At 36.4% G+C, this 18423-nt stretch overlaps 1 protein-coding gene across 1 annotated transcript; it reads left to right on the forward strand.

Annotated features, from left to right (window-relative positions):
* The first annotated feature begins 1261 nt into the window (after positions 1–1261).
* Positions 1262–11030, forward strand: NMBR (neuromedin B receptor). Its single transcript, XM_066371742.1, has 3 exons — positions 1262–1683; positions 7140–7488; positions 10536–11030. Exons 1-3 carry the CDS (start codon positions 1262–1264, stop codon positions 10935–10937), a joined length of 1173 nt encoding a protein of 390 aa, XP_066227839.1. The 3' UTR covers positions 10938–11030.
* The last annotated feature ends 7393 nt before the right edge of the window (positions 11031–18423 follow it).

Raw genomic sequence — 18423 nt, forward strand, 5'->3', positions numbered from 1 at the left:
AAAAGTTGAAAACTGGGCTTTGAAAAATTGTCAATTTTGCTGAAGTTGAACATAATCATTGATAACTAGAAAATCTACATCTGAAACCCAGCTATGCACCAGAAGACCAGTACAAGAATATTTATAGAAACACTATCCAAATTAGCTGAAACTATAAAGAATCCAAATGTCAACTGACTTAAATGGGATAAATAAACAGTGGTATGATATATTTATACTGGGATACTATAAAGCAGTGAAAAACTCTACATACAAAAGTACGGGTGGATCTCACAAAGGTAGTGTTGAGTGAAAGAAGCTGGACCTGAAACTACATACTTTATAAGTCAATTTGTGTTAATGCTCAAGAGCAGACAAACTAACCTTAGATGGAAAAAGAGAACCAATATTGGTTACCTTAGAGACAGTGGTTAGCTTGTAGATTCTGCACAGTGGTTAGTTTGAGCTGTACAATTAAGCATTGTGTATTTTATGCATACTGTACTTTAATGAAATATAGTTTTAAAATAATATATGAGCTGTAGAAAAGAGTTTTCCTATTTGGAGTGAAAGAAATGGGTCTAGGAAGAAGTGTGGGGCGGGAATTCCATCCATCTAGTTCATCCTTTGCCACTGGTTCTCTTTTCTGAATTCAATGTTCCAGTATCAGAGACTTGCCAGCCTCCAAATCCTCAGAGGTTCACAGACTTCTGTCCTGGGGCTCCTCCTGCCCCGGGGCCGGTGCGGAAGACTGTATGAAGGGGCACAGTGTGAGGGAGTCTCCGATGGCCTCCAAGCCCACACCACACAACAGGAACTGCAGAAGCAAGAGCAGAACCGTGGGATGAGCGCAGTCCCAGCCACCCCACGCTCGTTCCCAGTGTCTCAGCCGCGGCTGGACAGCGACAGAATGGGCAGCGACCGGACCACTTCCTCCCCTCCCAAAGGACAGCCTGTCAGGTACTTTTACTAATCCCAGAGGGATAAATCTTTGTTCACAAAAGAGCCATTCTCCTCTAGAGCAAGCCAGTGAAGACTGAAACAAAGACGCAACTGCTTTGCCTTTTTTTTTTTTTTTTTTTAAATTCAAAGCCAGCGGGAGCCAAAGTGCCCCCTTCAGAAGTGAAGCGCCGGAATGTGCAGATAGACTTCTGCCCGGCCGGTCCCTGCTGGGACGCGCGGTGGCCGCGTTCACCACGCGCAGCAAACTTGTCACGGAAGCCCACTCCTCAGGGCACCTGGGCGCACGGAGACCCCCACGGGCTCTCCTGGAAAGGGGACCATGCCCCCGGGGTCTCTCTGCAACCTCTCCCAGAACGGCGGCGAGAATCAGAGCGGTTTCTTTCCTGGGCTGTGGAACGGGGACTTCCTGCCGGCCCCCGAGGGGACCCCCGCCGAGTTGGTGATTCGCTGCGTGATCCCGTCCCTCTACCTGCTCATCATCGCGGTGGGCTTGCTGGGCAACGTCCTGCTGGTGAAGGTCTTCATCACCAACAGCGCCATGCGGAGCGCGCCCAACATCTTCATTTCCAACCTGGCGGCCGGGGACGTGCTGCTGCTGCTCACCTGCGTCCCGGTGGACGCCTCGCGCTACTTCTTCGACGAGTGGATGTTCGGGAAGGTGGGCTGCAAGCTGATCCCGCTCATCCAGCTCACCTCCGTGGGGGTGTCGGTGTTCACTCTCACCGCCCTCAGCGCCGACAGGTAAGGGCCCAGGTGGAGGTGGCGTGGCCTGAGAAGTGGTGCAGAGGGGCCCGGAGTGCACCTGCGGAGAAGAGGGCAGAAAGGAAAGGCTGGGAGGAGGAGGAAAGGGAGAGAGTGGAGCGAGGATTTAGAATAAAAGAAGATAACACCGACTGAGATGTGAAGTTTGAAAATAATATACGAAAAATTATACTTTTAACATTGCATTAGTTTGAAAGCAGTTTTAAAATGACATATCTTAGTCTTCCTCTTCCCTTCCACACACTTTGGGAATCTATTCTGTTTTATAGAAAAGCTATGGAATAAATGGGCAACAGTGTAGCTTCTCTTGTATAAGCTTTCCCTGTGTGCTTGAAACCTTAGACGTGCAGTTTTCGTATTCGGTAGCTTAAACAACCTGACAGGTAAGAATGCCTGTCTTAATATTAGGGAAATGTTTCATTTTGACTTTTTCCAAATAAGGGGAAGCAATATTTATACTTAACAACTAAATTCTGCTATTTATTGGAAGCAAAAACAACTAGAAAAATAAATGTTCTTCTGACAGATGACTACACATTTTTTTCTTGTTTTAATACCTCAGATCAAGTTATATATTGGTTGTTTTTATACAAACAGGTGGGTACCAAATATTTCTATCTTATAACAGTGTTGTGAAACTACATTTTAAATATCAAATCTATTTTTCATATATTTGAAGCGTGGGAAGTATTTATTACTCTACCTTGCAGATCATCTAGTTTAATGGTATCGTTTTTCCAGGTAAGGATACTGAGGTCCAAGGAATGGAAGTTCTCTCTGGCAGAGCTGGGAGGGATAATTCAAGTGTGCTGACCTTGGGTCCAGTGCTACTTCTGCAGGCTCTCTATTGTAGTGCTTCTGGGTATTTAAGCAGGAAGGATGACTAGATGGGAGTGAGGCAAATTTGGCTCTGTCCAAAGTTAGAGTGATGTTCAGTTGGGGATCATTGAATGAAGCTGTAGTCTAATTCCCTTGGAAATAGGGTGTTGACTTAAGCTACTTAGATAAACTATTTAACTTGAGTGATTAAGGTGGTTTTTCATTCTCCTCCTCTTTAATTCTCATACCAGGTTATTAATGAAAAAACAAATCCATCTAAATTTCCTGGTATTTGCAATAATACCCTTACATCGCTTTGGCATTAAGAGTTAATTTTCATCAAAGTAAGACAATAGTCAGTAGAGAGTTGAAAGCTATTATCATTTTAAACCTAATATTAACGGTCTTTTTAGTTTGTGTGATATTTCCTTTAAAAGCACATTTCTATACAAATAGGTGTCTTTCAATAAATTACCCACCTTATTTTATTTGACACAGTTTCTATTTTTTAAAAATAATTTCTTTGAATTCCATAGTTAAAATGTGAAGTTTTAGTTTAACTGGCCTTCTGAAGAAACTCATTTCAAATAGAATTATTTTAAAAATTCTAGATAAGGATTAAAATAAAACAATAAATAATTATCATTACAATAGTTCAAATTACTATCATTTAGCATTTATTTTTAAAGGTAACATTAATAACAAGACCCAGGGATTGAGTTTATTTCACAACATTTTTCTCTATTGTCATGGAGACACACAGGTCAATTGGCCAAGACAAAGGTCAGAGAAAATGCTCTTCTTCACATATTTACTGACTTTTTCGGTTTGATATGTGCATCATGTACTTTATAAATAAAGCATGGATATTTAATGTTCATAATAAAAAAAAAAAGTGGTTTGCCTCTTCTACTTGGTCCAGAGGCTACTCTTGCCTACCAGTGTGTGTTTCGGATGAGTAAATTGAGGAACTAGATTCACACAATACTATCCAATATTCACTTAAATGTTTTGGAAATGTTTTATTTTACATTGTCTACACCTCTGTTGTTCTTCCAGAACATAGTAATCTAAGTGTCAATTTGTACTTGATCTCACCAAATGTTTCTTTCAATCTCTTTATTTGGAAACGAATCAGAGTGACTGCGCACGGCACTGTGCTAAGTATTTTGTGTGAGTTTATTATTTTCATAATACTACAATGTAAGCACTATGATTAATACCATTTTAAAGTGAAGTGAAGAAAACTAAGCCTTGAAATTAAGCAACATTTTTCTGATCTTACAGTGGTGCCAACATTTGAAACCAGTTCAGAGCCTCCAGGCTTTGTCATTAAGCCACGTTATTACTTTCGTAGGTATAAGAAATTACCAATATCTTTTTGCCTATTTAATGGCAGACTAAAAATTCACATTTCAAACATAACACCAAGAGTAAAAATAAATGATTGCAAAAGCTTATTCATTAGATTCAATAGAACTAAAAATGTTTTAAATGTAAACTACAAAATTAAAAAAAACACCTTGAATTCAAAATTAAGTAGTACTTGTAGCAAGAGGAACACAAAAGAAAAGCTGTTATTAGAATTTTTAAACAAGTTCAATTGTTTGTTAAACCAAACTGCGTATTTTATTTTCATGAGACGGCTTAAATAAAGGCAGAGAGTTTAGAAATAGAGATCACAGTAATGCAGAAAAAAACAAACAGGCAGATAATTAAATTTTGGAAAGCATATCTTATTGGGAAGTAGAAAGTTGAAGTTATGTGTCACTGATGACAGCATCATCAGATAGCAGGAACTGAAGTCAGAAGTACAATATTGATAACTCTACCTTGAGGCTGAATCACTTTATTTGCTATGGGTGGGATGGGTGACACCGTGTGGTAGTTGTGGTTATCAGTCTTTGACATTTCAAAATTTTTTGAGGAGTTTATTCACCGTTAGGCAAGATCATTTGTGTCCACTGGAGATGTACCTCTGAAACATTTTATAACCAGAGTGGGAGGAAGGACAGGACATAATCTGAGATAGTGATAGTGGTGTTACCCGATTACTTTACACTTTTATGTTGTTGGGTTTTATTGTTGCTTATCAAATGTATCCTTCTTTTGCTTGCTCACATTAAATAGCTAATTAATTAAAAGTATTTTCATATTATGTGTTGCAGCATTCTGACAGTTTTACACACACACACACACACACACACACACACACACACACACACACACTCTACTCTCCCCCACACTTAAGACAGCTGTGCTGTGCTACTGGGTAAGAGGAGCCCCGTAAGCCTCCCTTTGCTTATGGTTGGCATTGTAGGCAAATTATTCATTATCTACTATAGTAGCTGCATCGCAAACCTAGAACATTATTTCTTTGGCGCTTGAAGACCTTTTGGTCTCTAAAATCCCATAATTGAAAGGCAAGTAACTTTTTTTTGTTGTTGTTGTATTTTTCTGAAGCTGGAAACGGGGAGAGACAGTCAGACACCCACATGCGCCCCACCGGGATCCACCCGGCACGCCCACCAGGAGGCGATGCTCTGCCTACCAGGGGGCGATGCTCTGCCCCTCCGGGGCGTTGCTCCAATGGAACCTCGCTGCGGGAGGGGAAGAGAGAGACAGAGAGGAAGGAGAAGGGGAGGGGCGGAGAAGCAGATGGGCGCTTCTCCTGTGTGCCCTGGCCGGGAATCGAACCCGGGACTTCTGCACGCCAGGCCGATGCTTTACCACTGAGCCAACCGGCCAGGGCCTTAAATACAAGTAACTTTTAAGAGTGAGTTCTCCTTTTTCCTCTATAGCAAAGCATTTCCACAGATGCCTAGTGATAAACTTTATTATTTTGTGTATTTACAAATGTAAAAGTAGATATTAATTCCTTATTCTGTTTTTTATATAACATTAACCATAATACATTTATAAGTTAAATTCTAAAAGTCTATAAAACGATAAAAATGAAATTAATATTAATTTAAAATACCAGGCTATGTTGCTTATCTGATGTTAGGTAGCCAATATTATTAGATTGAATGCAAAAATAATATTGTACCTAATCAGATTAAAGTATTAATGTGTTAATAATTTCAAACTTTTGTTTGCTAGTTAGGATAAACATATTTATGTGATTCCATAACTGCATTAGGGTTTTAGGTATGGTTGTTGAATTATTAAGGTTATTTACATATTATAGCAATGTAAACATAATTTATTTACTATAATTATTTATTAAAATATTGAAACAGATTAAATGTGCACTTTAGTTCTAACCATGCTTAGACCTTAAGAAGCTTTTTTAAATTGGTCTTTGTCCAGTGATGAAAAGGCATGCCGTTATCTGTTTGCTAGTTTTCAACAAATCCTGACTAAAGCATACTGACTGAACAGCTGCTTTTCCTTTCTTCTTTGGTCCACAGTCCTGGGCAGGATGCTGAGAAACCCTGTCTCTCAATGGATGCTGAGATTAGTTCCCAGAGTGTGTTTCTAACCTCTTTTGAAGAGTTCGGGCTGGCCATACATACCTAAGATTACAGTTTACACCCACCCTACAGATAACCCATATTTCCAGAGTGATGACATTTATTTTCAACTTGTTCCAAAATAATTTAAGGAGTCTTAAAGATAAAGATACAAATAACATGCAATAGTAATTTAAAAGGGAGTAAAATCAAGTATAGGAAAATAAGAGTTGAAAAATACAAAGTGATCCGTGCTTTCACAAAATGTGAGTCCTGTAGTAGTGCATTTGTCTGAGAGCTTTCTAACTGCCAGTTCCAAAGGACAATTTGTTTCGCATAACAAGTGCTCAGTTATTTTTACATAACCATGGATACAGAATGAATTGTAATCTGCACTTGATTTGTTAGTTAATTTGAATTTATATGGTTTTTGTTAAATAAATGTTATATTCAACTCCAGTAGTCAGATTCATTTTATTCATTATTCTTAAATACAAACTTCTTTTCTTTTCTCTTCTAATTCACACATTAAATCAGATGCTGTATAATCCTTGCAATACTCACACTATTGCCACTATTTATATATTAGATATTAATTTTGAAGATTATTTATCCACCTTGATCTGAAACTTTGGGACATGCTATATGAATAAAGAGAAAACACCAGGTTGGGTCTTATGGTATCTGGGTGCCAGTCCTTCATCTGTTATGTCCAAATACTCAAGTGGAGAAAATGATAGAACGATGCAAAAGACATGTCCACAAATCAGCATTTTCCTTATTTGCAAAATTAAAATAACATCTTTAACTGTAGAGCTGAGGGTCCTAAGATGGGATCCTATTCCCTCCTGAGTATTGAGCATTGAATGAATCAAAGAGAACAAGAGACGCTGACAACTAGATGCTTATTCAGTCCTCCAAGGCTATGCCTGTTGCACTATTCCATGTTTCCACATCCCAGGCAAGCTCCTCATTAGTCATTTATGCTGGTTCCATTTGTACACTTCTCAGTGGCTTCTTTCCCTTCTACCTCCCTCCCTTCCTATCTCCCTTCCTCCCATTCTTTCTTCCTTCCCTCTTTCCTTTCCATCTTTCTTCCTCCCTTCCTCTCTTCTCTTTCACTTACTTTCGTAAGAGTAATTGGAGATACTGTCTTTCTAGGTACAGAGCTATTGTAAACCCCATGGACATCCAGACGTCAGGGGCAGTGCTGTGGACCTGTGTGAAGGCCCTGGGTATCTGGACAGTTTCCGTGCTGTTAGCTGTTCCCGAAGCAGTGTTTTCAGAAGTGGTGCAAATGGACAGCTTGGATAATGGCAGCTTTACGGCGTGTATACCCTACCCTCAGACTGATGAATTACATCCAAAGATTCATTCAGTGCTCATTTTCTTGGTTTATTTCCTCATACCCCTCACTATTATTAGTGTTTACTATTATCATATTGCAAAGACCTTAATTAAAAGTGCACATAATCTTCCTGGAGAATACAATGAACATACCAAAAAACAGGTAAGCTTAAGAGGTGTGTGTGTATGTGTGTGTTTGTGTGTGTATGGTATGTGTTGTGGGTGCCCTGGTCAGCTGCAGTAATGCTATTATGTGTTCAGTTTATGGACTTTCAACACCAGGAATGATGAGGACTCGGTCAGAGGGCCCTGAGACGTGCACCGGCCTGAATTAAAAGGGGCATTGGGGGTCTCTAATATGTAGCCATGTATTAGTTCTGTAAAGACCTACTGAGGTCCTGCTTCTTTGATCTCTGGGCTTTATGACCATTCAAATTTAATGCCTTGGAAGAATTATTTTTACCTGCAAATGTTTATGCAAAGAACTACATAATAACTACATAATGAACCAGAAAAGTTTCTCAGTTTAAGTATAAATGTATTTAATTTTTTATTCTCCCATTAGTCTACTATGGATGACAGGAAGTCTGGGAGAAGGCTGCATCAGGAACAGGCTATAGGACACTGCCTGGGGTCTGGGGATGAGGTTTGGGTGGGACACTAGAATAGGAGGCTCTGGGAACAGGGCAGCAGAACAAGAGAGTGATCAAATATCGGCTGATGCTGAAGTCATCCTTGTTCTAACTCAACTTTATTGATTTTCCTATAAAGATTGCATACTAATTTAAAAATTGCAACATGCACCTTACATAGTCTTTCTTTCTTAAAGAATATGCAGCATGAATTTAAGAAAAAAAAACCTATGTTCATCCACAAAGAGATGGAAATACTGTATTTACAGGACAAAGTTTCAAGTTGTATATTTGTGCGCTCCTAGCGAGGAACTTTTTTCAAAGGGTATGGGGAGGTTATGGGTGACTCTTCTGTAATTTGCATAAAAACAAAATTGAATTTCAGGTTATTAAAATTTGTTGTGCTGTAGCTACAGGCACAGCCTGGGGCTTTGGGCACTTTAGCAATAGCGGAATCTCATAAAGTTTTCTTGCTTGCATGGTAACCTCTACTGATGACCATCACCATTAGAGATCCATGTCTGCTTCAGTCTTCAAAAAAGCAATCAATTATTAAAGTAATTGTTAGATAAATTAATAGATTTATTTTCTAACTCTCTGGCATCACTGAAGTAACAATGTCCAGGTCAAGTTCTTTTTACTTTTTATATAATCCTTTAATTCAGAGACTTGTGATCTAATTTTTATCTGAGTTTGGATAGTTGAGTTTTTGATCTGGTTTTCAAAGTTGAGTTTCTCTTACCCTCCCCACCATCCTCATTCTTTTTAATGGCCTTAGTTCTGCCTTGTTTTAGTAAATTGTTCTATTGAGACTTAAAAACTCAGGCTAGGTAATTGTGCTTGACATCTGCTGAGAAGTCATGTCAATGCCTACTGCCTGCCTGGGCATTTGAATAGCCAAGTATACATTGCCATGAAATTCTTGCACCCATGTTCCACCTGCTAGGAACGATACTACTTAGTAACATAAATTTCACTTTGGCCTTCTTTTATTTATTTATTTATTCATTTTAGATAGGAGAGGGAGAGACAGACAGAGAGAGAAAGAGAGAGGAGAGACAGAGAGAGAGGGGGGAGGAGCTGGAAGCATCAACTCCCATATGGGCCTTGACCAGGCAAGCCCAGGGTTTCGAACTGGCGACCTCAGCATTTCCAGGTCGATGCTTTATCCACTGCGCACTTTGGCCTTCTTAAAATTACCAGATTGCCTAATTTATGGCATGAGGAAACATCTGGAGTACCCCATTTTACTTCCTGAGCTAGACTCCTTTTCATTTCCCTATTCCTTGGCTGTCATGATTCACTACTGCTCCCCAATGTCAGACCTGTTTGATTCCTAAACATTTCCAGTCTCCTCTGGCATATTTGAGGTGACTCCCATTAGTTTTAACTCAGAGCATATCATGCCTTTTACTATCAATGTCTTTTGATAAATTGTTTTTATATTCATGATGTTATTTAAATATTTAAACAAATCAAATATCACCTATCCTTGGATTATAGATATTAGAAAATGATTTTTAGCCTGACCAGGCAGTGGCGCAGTGGATAGAGCATCAGACTGGGATGCGGAAGGACCCAGGTTCGAGACCCCGAGGTCACCAGCTTGAGCGCGGGTTCATCTGGTTTGAGCAAAAGCTCACCAGCTTGGACCCAAGGTTGCTGGCTTGAGCAAGGGGTTACTTGGTCTGCTGAAGGCCCACAGTCAAGGCACATTTGAGAAAGCAATCAATGAACAGCTAAGGTGTCGCAACCCAAAACTGGTGATTGATGCTTCTCATCTCTCTCTATTCCTGTCTGTCCCTTTCTATCCCTCTCTCTGACTCTCTCTCTGTCTCTGTAAATAAATAAATAAATAGATTCTGTTTAAAAAAAATTTTTAGATTTAAAAAGATCAATGTTCAGTGTTCAATTTGTGCTTATTTATTTTATTCCTAAAGCCCTTTCTATAAACAAATAAACATAATAAAATTTTATGAAAAATATTTTTATATTTATATGTAACTAAAAGAGTAATACTTATAAAAACTGACAGTTTTGTTAGGTGCTTTGATTTATGTGAGTGAAATTTTAATCTTAAGGGTTTGTGTGTGTGTGTGCATGTGTGTGTAGTAAGGGTTAAAAAAGTTATACCTTATTTTTAGTAGATCTATTATTTTTATACAAAATTTTCTAATTTAAAAAATCTAAAATTGAATATATTTTATGATTTATTAATTCAGTAATTTGATACAAACAACTGATTTGTAATTAAAGTGAATACAACAATTTTAAGCTAAAGGAAAATATTTTTAAATGGAATTTTTTAAAATCACAGTTTTCACCTAGAGACATAGTCATTTCTTAAAAATATATCATCTAGTTTTGTAAAAGCAGTCAAATATTATGAATGGATATAGTGTAATGACTACAGTAGGCTTCATCAAACTGTTAAAATCACGTCTTGAATAAAATAAATACTCTGTATTTTTTGATGCATTTGCATGCTATAAATTTAGTCCTTTTATATCATGATGTTTTGGATGTGGCTGGCTCCACTTTCATTTTAACCAGTGAGACTATTTCTTTGTATTTACAGATGGAAACTCGGAAACGCCTGGCTAAAATTGTGCTGGTCTTCGTGGGTTGCTTTGTCTTCTGTTGGTTTCCAAATCACGTCCTCTACATGTATAGGTCTTTCAACTATAACAAGATTGACCCATCTCTAGGCCACATGATTGTCACATTAGTTTCCCGGATTCTGAGCTTTTGCAATTCTTGTGTCAATCCATTTGCTCTTTATCTATTCAGTGAGAGCTTCAGGAGGCATTTCAATAGCCAGCTCTGTTGTGGGAGGAAGTCCAATCCAGAGAGGTCAACCAGCTACTTAGTCAGCTCTTCTGCAGTACGTATGACATCTCTCAAAAGCAGTACTAAGAATGTAGTGACCAATTCTGTTGTGCTAAATGGGCACAGCATGAAGCAAGAAATAGCACTGTAATTTTGGCTATTCAATGTACTACCTGGAAATAACTTACTTCTCTATTTCTATTGAGCAGAACAAACTAAGCAATTTTCTCTTTCTTAATATTTCTGAGCTAATTCATTGGACAATTTCATGATTGATTAGAAAAAGCAAGACAAACATAGCTAGCATTTTTCTCTGAATAGAACTTTAAATTACATAAATATATATGTATATACAGTTTGCTAACATTAAAAGTGATTCTACATGTATATAAATCAGCACTGCTTCAGAAAATGAGTTGTTAGAACCAATGTTAGTGTTATCTTAAATTTGATTTAACTTGAAGAGGGTAATATTCAAACTTTAATAATTAAAATGCAAGTCACATTTTCCTGGTGAATTTTATTCATACTTAGTGCACATATATATCTTCTTTGTTTGAATAAGATAACAGAAAATCTAAAGGTTGAGCTTAGGTCATGGCTGGTTGGTTCAGTGGGTAGAGCATCAGCCTAGCATGCAAAAGTTTCTGGTTTCATCAACAGTCAGGGTACACATGAGAAGTGACCATCTGCTTCTCTTCCCTTTTCTTTCCTTCTTCTCTCTCTCTTCCTCTCTTGAGGGTCAGCTTGGGTACTGAGGATAGTTCGATTTGTCTGAATGTCAGCCTCAGGCACTGAGGATAGCTTGGTTGACTCAAGCATCAGCACCAGACAGGAGTTACCAGGTGGATCCTAGTTAGGGCTCATGTAGGAGTCTGTCTCTCTATTTCCCCTCCTCTCACTTAAAAAAATAAATAAAAATAAAGGTGGAGCTTAATCAAATGCCAATATTTATTGTGATTCTTTGTGTGATTAACCATAATTTCTAGAAATAACATATCTGTAACTTGCTTTGACAATATTTATAAATAGTAAAATAGATATTGATCTGAATATGTTTTACATTATAATTGTAAAATAGGTATCATATATTCCAAATTGTAAAACTGTGATTCAGAAATTGACATGGCCATTTTTGAATGCATTGTTAAATCTCTGCTTTGTTTTTGTAAATTTTCCTGTTGAGATTCATGAACTCAAAATGAGACTTAAAAAACTTTGGATAATTCTGTATAGATACGATAAGATTTGTGTGATTCTGGTGAGTTCAACCACCTACTCATCCTTTCTTGTAACATCCACCTTCTAAGGCAAGTTTACTCTGCTTAGTACCATAGTTTCTTGTGTATAAGTATCTTGGATTTTTTTCAACAAAATAAAAAGATGGTCTTGATTAAATCCTGAAGCCACCCCTTCTTAAGTATGGTTAATAAACCTAATATTTGAATTAATATATTTCATAGTATTTCTCTTTCTAAATTTGCTGAATAAAAAGAAACTCAGTGCTTGACCTGTGGTGGCGCAGTAGATAAAGCGTCGACCTGGAAATGCTGAGGTCGTTGGTTCGAAACCCTGGGCTTGCCTGGTCAATGCACATATGGGAGTTGATGCTTCCTGCTCCTCCCCCCTTCTCTCTCTCTCTCTCTCTCCTCTCTCTCTCTCTCTCTCTTCCTCCCTCTCTCTCTCCTTTATAAAATGAATAAATAATAAAAAAAGAAACTTAAAAAAAAGAAACTCAGTATACATACTAAGCTTTTTCTTAAATATATCTAACCTATATATATTATTTAAGATATGAAATTCTCAATTGTATGTAGCAATGGGAAGAATAAACATAAGAAAATGGCTTGCAATAGTTGGTGATAATAATGATAATGAACATTAATCAAATGTTTTCTATATTCTAGGCATAATCCTTAAGCTTTCCATGTACTATCTAACTTAATCCTCAGCAAAACCCTTGAGATGAAAAAGAGAAGGATCCAATTTTGATAGGGTATGAAGTTACACAATTAGGGATGTCTCAAATAAAAAAAATACACAATGCTGCAAATTTTCAGAAAAAGTCTGCTGACATAAGCACAGTGCCAGGGCCCTGAACTTAAGCTTTATAGACCTTGTGGTAAATACACCTCTAAAATATGTCTTGTTATTGTCTTTATTTTTAAAATGAGAAAACTGAGACTCAAATATATTCCAAACCTTAATGAGGATTCCACAGCCATGACAAGTTAGGATTTAAAACTGGATACCACACCACGGCGCCTGCACCCACTACTCACCACCACTCAGTTGTGGCTTTCTTTGATCTTGAATAGTTCTCATTTGTTGGGAATGTTATAAATCCACTCATCAGAAAGGTGCAAGGTAATACAGTCACATTTCGTATTGATTTGGGGTGTTTTATAAATCTTTTAAGACTCATTCATTAAAATTTAATGAACCAAAGTAATCTTTGGAAAATGCAGAACCTTTTTTCTTGCAGGTGTTAAGATTATGGTAGAAACATACATATGAAAGGTTGCAAGATATATACATCTTGCAAGATCTTTTTAGTTTTTAGTTTCATGTACAGTGTATATAAATGTACATTTTTTCATATACATACATAAACATATATATGAAGCTAAGGAACATAATAAGTACAACTTAATTTAAATATATAGTTCTGATATTTCTGGTAGCAATGGTATTCTTTTTACACTCACAGAGAAGTCATTCTACTGGACTCAAACATGCAGGGAAAAAGGTTTTTACAGTAAGATTTATTCAAAGTTGAAGTATAAGGCTTCCCACAGGTTACTGGAGTCGTATCCCTGTCCATTCTGTCACTGAAGTCCAGCCTAGTCTTCATTAAGCCCAACATAAATATCAGAGTCCAGAGATTCTGTGCCCAGGTTCAATCCATAGCAAAGCTTAGTCCAGTCCAGGCACTGTATTGCTGAATCCAGGGCATACAGAAGACCTGTACTTGGGAGACTGTGAGGCTGCCTGCCCACAGGTGGGCTTCTGGTCCACACAGCATGGCTGCATGGAGAACTCACAAATGAGCGGAGCTAATGTGAACCTCCAAACAAGAGAAGAGAGGGTAAGGTTTTTTTGTTAGGCCAGTGTTTATATTTTGGGATGGGAATGACTAGTTTTCTTTAAATCAACCAGTTTTTCAAGCTACTGCAGGCTTCTCATGGTCTCTCCCACTAAGCAATCAGATCCTTCTTCTAAGCTAGACTGACAGGCTTCTATGGCTGCCATCTTGCTTTTTACTATGCATGCCTCAAAGTGGATGCAACTCACATCACATAGTCTCAGGATGAATCGCTTGTACCCTGAGGAAATTCTTCCTAAACAGCTCAGTGATTAAAGTCCTGGGCTGGCTTTGCCAAAGGTTCCTTTGAAACAAGTTTGCTTGCTAATCAAGGATTAAGTCCTAAGGGTGGAGGGCATGGTGGTTTCCTGGAGTGTGTGTGAATATGCCTCTAGTTTCTTTGTAAATGGTATAATGTAGCTTTCTACTGAAGCAGGTTTCCCAGTTTTATTAATCTTAAAATTTGATTCCCTCTTCTTACTATGCTCATGGGTGACCCAGAATTTAAGCTATTATTCTTACCCTAATAATGATAAAAATAATCTCAAAGAACCTTTCTTTTTTGTTCTTTTTCATCAGGTAACGTTTACATTTCAGGGAGGAAATTGTTGACATGCTTATTTCTATCTTCCAATGAATTATATAAATTCCAGATTCCTGGAAGTTTTGACTATAGATGCAATATATTAATTTAAATTCAGATAAACAAGAGTTCAACCACAAGTTCTCCCATCTTTATATTATATGCTTATTGCCTTCAGTTTCTTTATTCATAGAATGGGAGTCAGGATAATGCCTGCCTTGTAAACTGAGAAGTGGTGTTCTTGTAGAGGACATAACACAGGAATCGGCACAGAGTAAACGTTCAATAAAATTTATTACTATTTTGCTACATGAGGAAAAAACAACTTTAAAACAATGGTAAAAGCTTACTTCACTGGAAACTTACTGACGTGCTAGGCAGTAAATGAATATTTATCTAATTTAACACAAAATGTTATTAGTCCATTTTACAAACAATTAGGAGCAACATTCTCTGGTTCAAGCTTTCCAACAAGAACCTTTTGTAGTTCTGCACTATGCCCACTTTAAAGAGAAGATTGACATTAAAGGATATATCTTATTCTTACCTTAAAAATAATAATATGGTGATATTTTCCTCCATTACAGCAGATATTCCATTTACTAATATTTTATTACTGGCTTCATTGCACACTTAAGAAATATCTCTATTAAGCTGCTAACAAATGAAATGTTTCAACCATCAAGCTTCTCTTAAAATAGAGCTAGCATATGCATTTCTACTTCAAATAAATTAACAGGTGTGACTATTTTTCTCATACTTTTTCAAAATAAGGGGGAAAAATGTGAATAAATATGGTAGGTTTTGGTGCAGAAAGCCATTTTTAAAAGTTATAACGGAATAAAAAGAAGAGTGCTAAAGAAAGTCTGGTGTAACTGCATCTTCAGTGATTATTGGAAAAACATTATCTGGTTGTAGCGTTTTCCACCAATTTATTTTCTAAATAATTTTACAAAGTTATTCTAAGAGCTCTATTCCCCCCCCCCCCAAATATTATGTCTTTATCAAAAATTTGAACAGAAATATACAGAGCCAATTCTTATTCTGTGGTGGGTACTTTGTGTTTGAAGTAGTGTTCAGAAAAATTTAAGCAAGTTTTCATTTCAAGGAAATAACTCTCTTCTTGGGCAATAAGCAGATAATAGTCAGTCATTATTTCTCATAGTAAAAACTAATATATATATATATAAATTTAACCAACTTTGGGACTTAAAAATTTATTTTACAAAATGTTTAATGGTACTTAACAGAACTATGTAAAATGAGAAACCAAAAATGATTTGACATATTTTGACATTGTAGATAATCAAATCTGAAAATCAAATATTTGAATAATCATATTATTTGTAAAAGTTGCAAAAATTTAATTGGGAAACATGAGTTTTTGTTTCAAACTTCTATTTTCTGATGAATGTTAGAAATGTATCTATTTGCTGTGAGTGTGTGGTATTTTGCTATGTTCTTTAAATAAAAAATTGTAGGCCCTTAGAAGTGTGACTCAGCTTTTACAATTTGCTCATGCTTATTTATTGTAGGTGCATGTATAAAAGGAAAAAGAGTATATAAAAATGGTCCTATCAGAGTGCAGAAGTAGGAGAAAAGGAAAACCCATGACTTATTTTAATATGATTATGTTGTCTGAACTGGACTTATTTTATCCTCCCAAATTCCTTGGTTTCAATGGGTAAGGCTTCTTCATGGCAATGCAAGAAGAGTTTTGTTAAACAGCACTATGATATCTTGCAGATACTTAGTACAATTCAATGGGGAGTGGAATTTAGTGTACACTTCTAATTTATTTTAAGAACACAAATTTACCCAAATACGAATTACCAAGATTAGTATTATTTCAGCTTATGTGTTTAATCAAATAAATCTCTTGGAATCATCAAGGACCATATAAAAAAAAGCACACTGGATTTCAGGTGTGCTTACTGCCAGCATTAGTTTTGTATTTCAGCCAAAACTATAACAAGCTGTCAAGAGTATTTAAAAATTAGAATCGGTTTTCCTTTCCAGGCAGTTTTCCAAGAAGTATATTAATGAAGTGTATCAGTCTTTGAAAGGAAAAAAAAAAAAAAACAAAAAAAGATCTGGCCTATCTCATTGCATAGGATAGGAGGATGCATTCTTTAGAAAAAAATATTATGTGAATGAAATAGAAAATAAAGAGAAATATTTGAACAATTTTAATGTGTTTTCATTTTTTAGTTTATATTGGCCTCAGTTTTAGAATACCAGATTAGCTTCTCTTTAGAATAAAATACTACTTAATAAAACCAGGATGGAAAAGGTACACATTTATAGAAAAAAAATCACAATGTTCTGGCATCAAGTTCTACAGTCTTCTTAGAACATTATTTTGGTGCCAAGTAGGAACTTTATATTTAAATTACCTCATAATTATATGCTTTCTTTTACTAACATTTCCTTAAATTATTCAAAATCTAAATATCACTATGTGTATAATTTTAGGTTAAGATAATTATATAATTTTCAACCTAAAACTGAAATCCTGCTAAATACTTATGAGGATGAGCTTCCCAAATGGAAGCGTAGAGGCAGGAGTTAGGAAAGTAAATTGGTGTCAGACTGCACAGAGTGAGAGGCACGGCACAACTGAATTTTGTGTTGGGAGTTAAGGACAATTATGGACATGGAGAAAAGGAATGTTTTAACCAGAGTTGTTCCTTTAGGTGCAGAGGCGATAAATTGTTAGGGAACAAGTTGGAGATGATTGCTTAGAGTAGTGCAGAATAAAACTGGGAAAGCCTAAGCTAGGGTCTTGGAAGTAGGACTAGAATGAAGATGGCGAGTGTCAAAAATTATTTCAAGATGAACTGAGCCCATTGGGAATTCAATAGTGTATATAGAGTTGTACTAGGTACTAGTTTTTTACTTTAATAATTGTCTGTATATAAGATATCTGACTGGTACAATTAGCTCTGTTACACAGGGAATGTGTGATGTGGAATTCTTGATTGGGAAAGAGAGCAAGGGCACCTTGCCTGAGACTCAACTTTCAGAGAAACCTGAAGTCTACACGGTGCAGAGAAATCCCATAGCGTTACCAAATGCAGAGAAATGTCTGAAGATCTGCTTGGTAGACAAATCAGATACAATCAGAAATGGATCAGAGTTGGGGATTCAGGCTGGGACCATGCAGCCAAAACCAAGGGCTAACTATAATATTTCAATTCTTCTCATTGAGTTATGATTGGGCATAATTGCTTTAAAGTCCCATTTTGGTGTTTGTAAGCTAGTTTTACTTAATGCAAGTGTTAGTGATTGTGTTCAAATAAAATGGATAACATTTTACTACTATCACTGCATATTATAGTGCCCCATAGTTATCTCTGTTAATCTCTTATTGAAAAGCACACTCTAGCTCACATTCAGGACAGCCTACATATAATTTTTCAATTTATAAATGAAAGATTTCATGGAACCATTTTTATTTTGTGAGTCTGAAATCCCACAACTGCACTGGTCTTAATCATGGAGAAATATTTTCTTGTAGAAATGGAAATATCAATATTATAATAAGTAAATCATTTATTCAAGTAATTATTTCTTGTGCTTAATATTGTAAAGAGCAGATATTGCAATAATAAGTATTCTGATAGAATATCTACCTTATGCATTAAAATTTTAATTTACTATTATGTCTGTAATAATGAAAATTCAGTGTTGAAATATATATAAACACTAATTAAATTACTTTTTACTCTTTTAATCTTTGGTTTTGCTGGCATCTTAATGTTTTGGACTGATTATTATTTGTTACGCACAAGCAGTATTTAGTTTCAGTGACTTTATCAACTTTGCATACATTTTAATCAGCTCTTGTTCCATGTTGAAATATAGTTCAGTTCTATTAAATAATTTAATTTGCCACTTAATTCACCTCTCAATAGTGTTGTTTATTAAATATGGTGTTTTGGAGAAAATCCATATTACTAAACGTTC

Source organism: Saccopteryx leptura, chromosome 3, assembly GCF_036850995.1.
Source record: "Saccopteryx leptura isolate mSacLep1 chromosome 3, mSacLep1_pri_phased_curated, whole genome shotgun sequence".
Taxonomy (NCBI): domain Eukaryota; kingdom Metazoa; phylum Chordata; class Mammalia; order Chiroptera; family Emballonuridae; genus Saccopteryx; species Saccopteryx leptura.

Excerpts from the sequence above, each read along its gene's own strand:
- NMBR (XM_066371742.1), top strand. The coding sequence starts at position 1,262 with ATGCCCCCGGGGTCTCTCTGCAACCTCTCCCAGAACGGCGGCGAGAAT. Across the intron at positions 1,684-7,139 it reads ACCGCCCTCAGCGCCGACAG|GTACAGAGCTATTGTAAACC; the intron begins GTAAGGGCCCAG and ends CTGTCTTTCTAG. Across the intron at positions 7,489-10,535 it reads ATGAACATACCAAAAAACAG|ATGGAAACTCGGAAACGCCT; the intron begins GTAAGCTTAAGA and ends TTGTATTTACAG.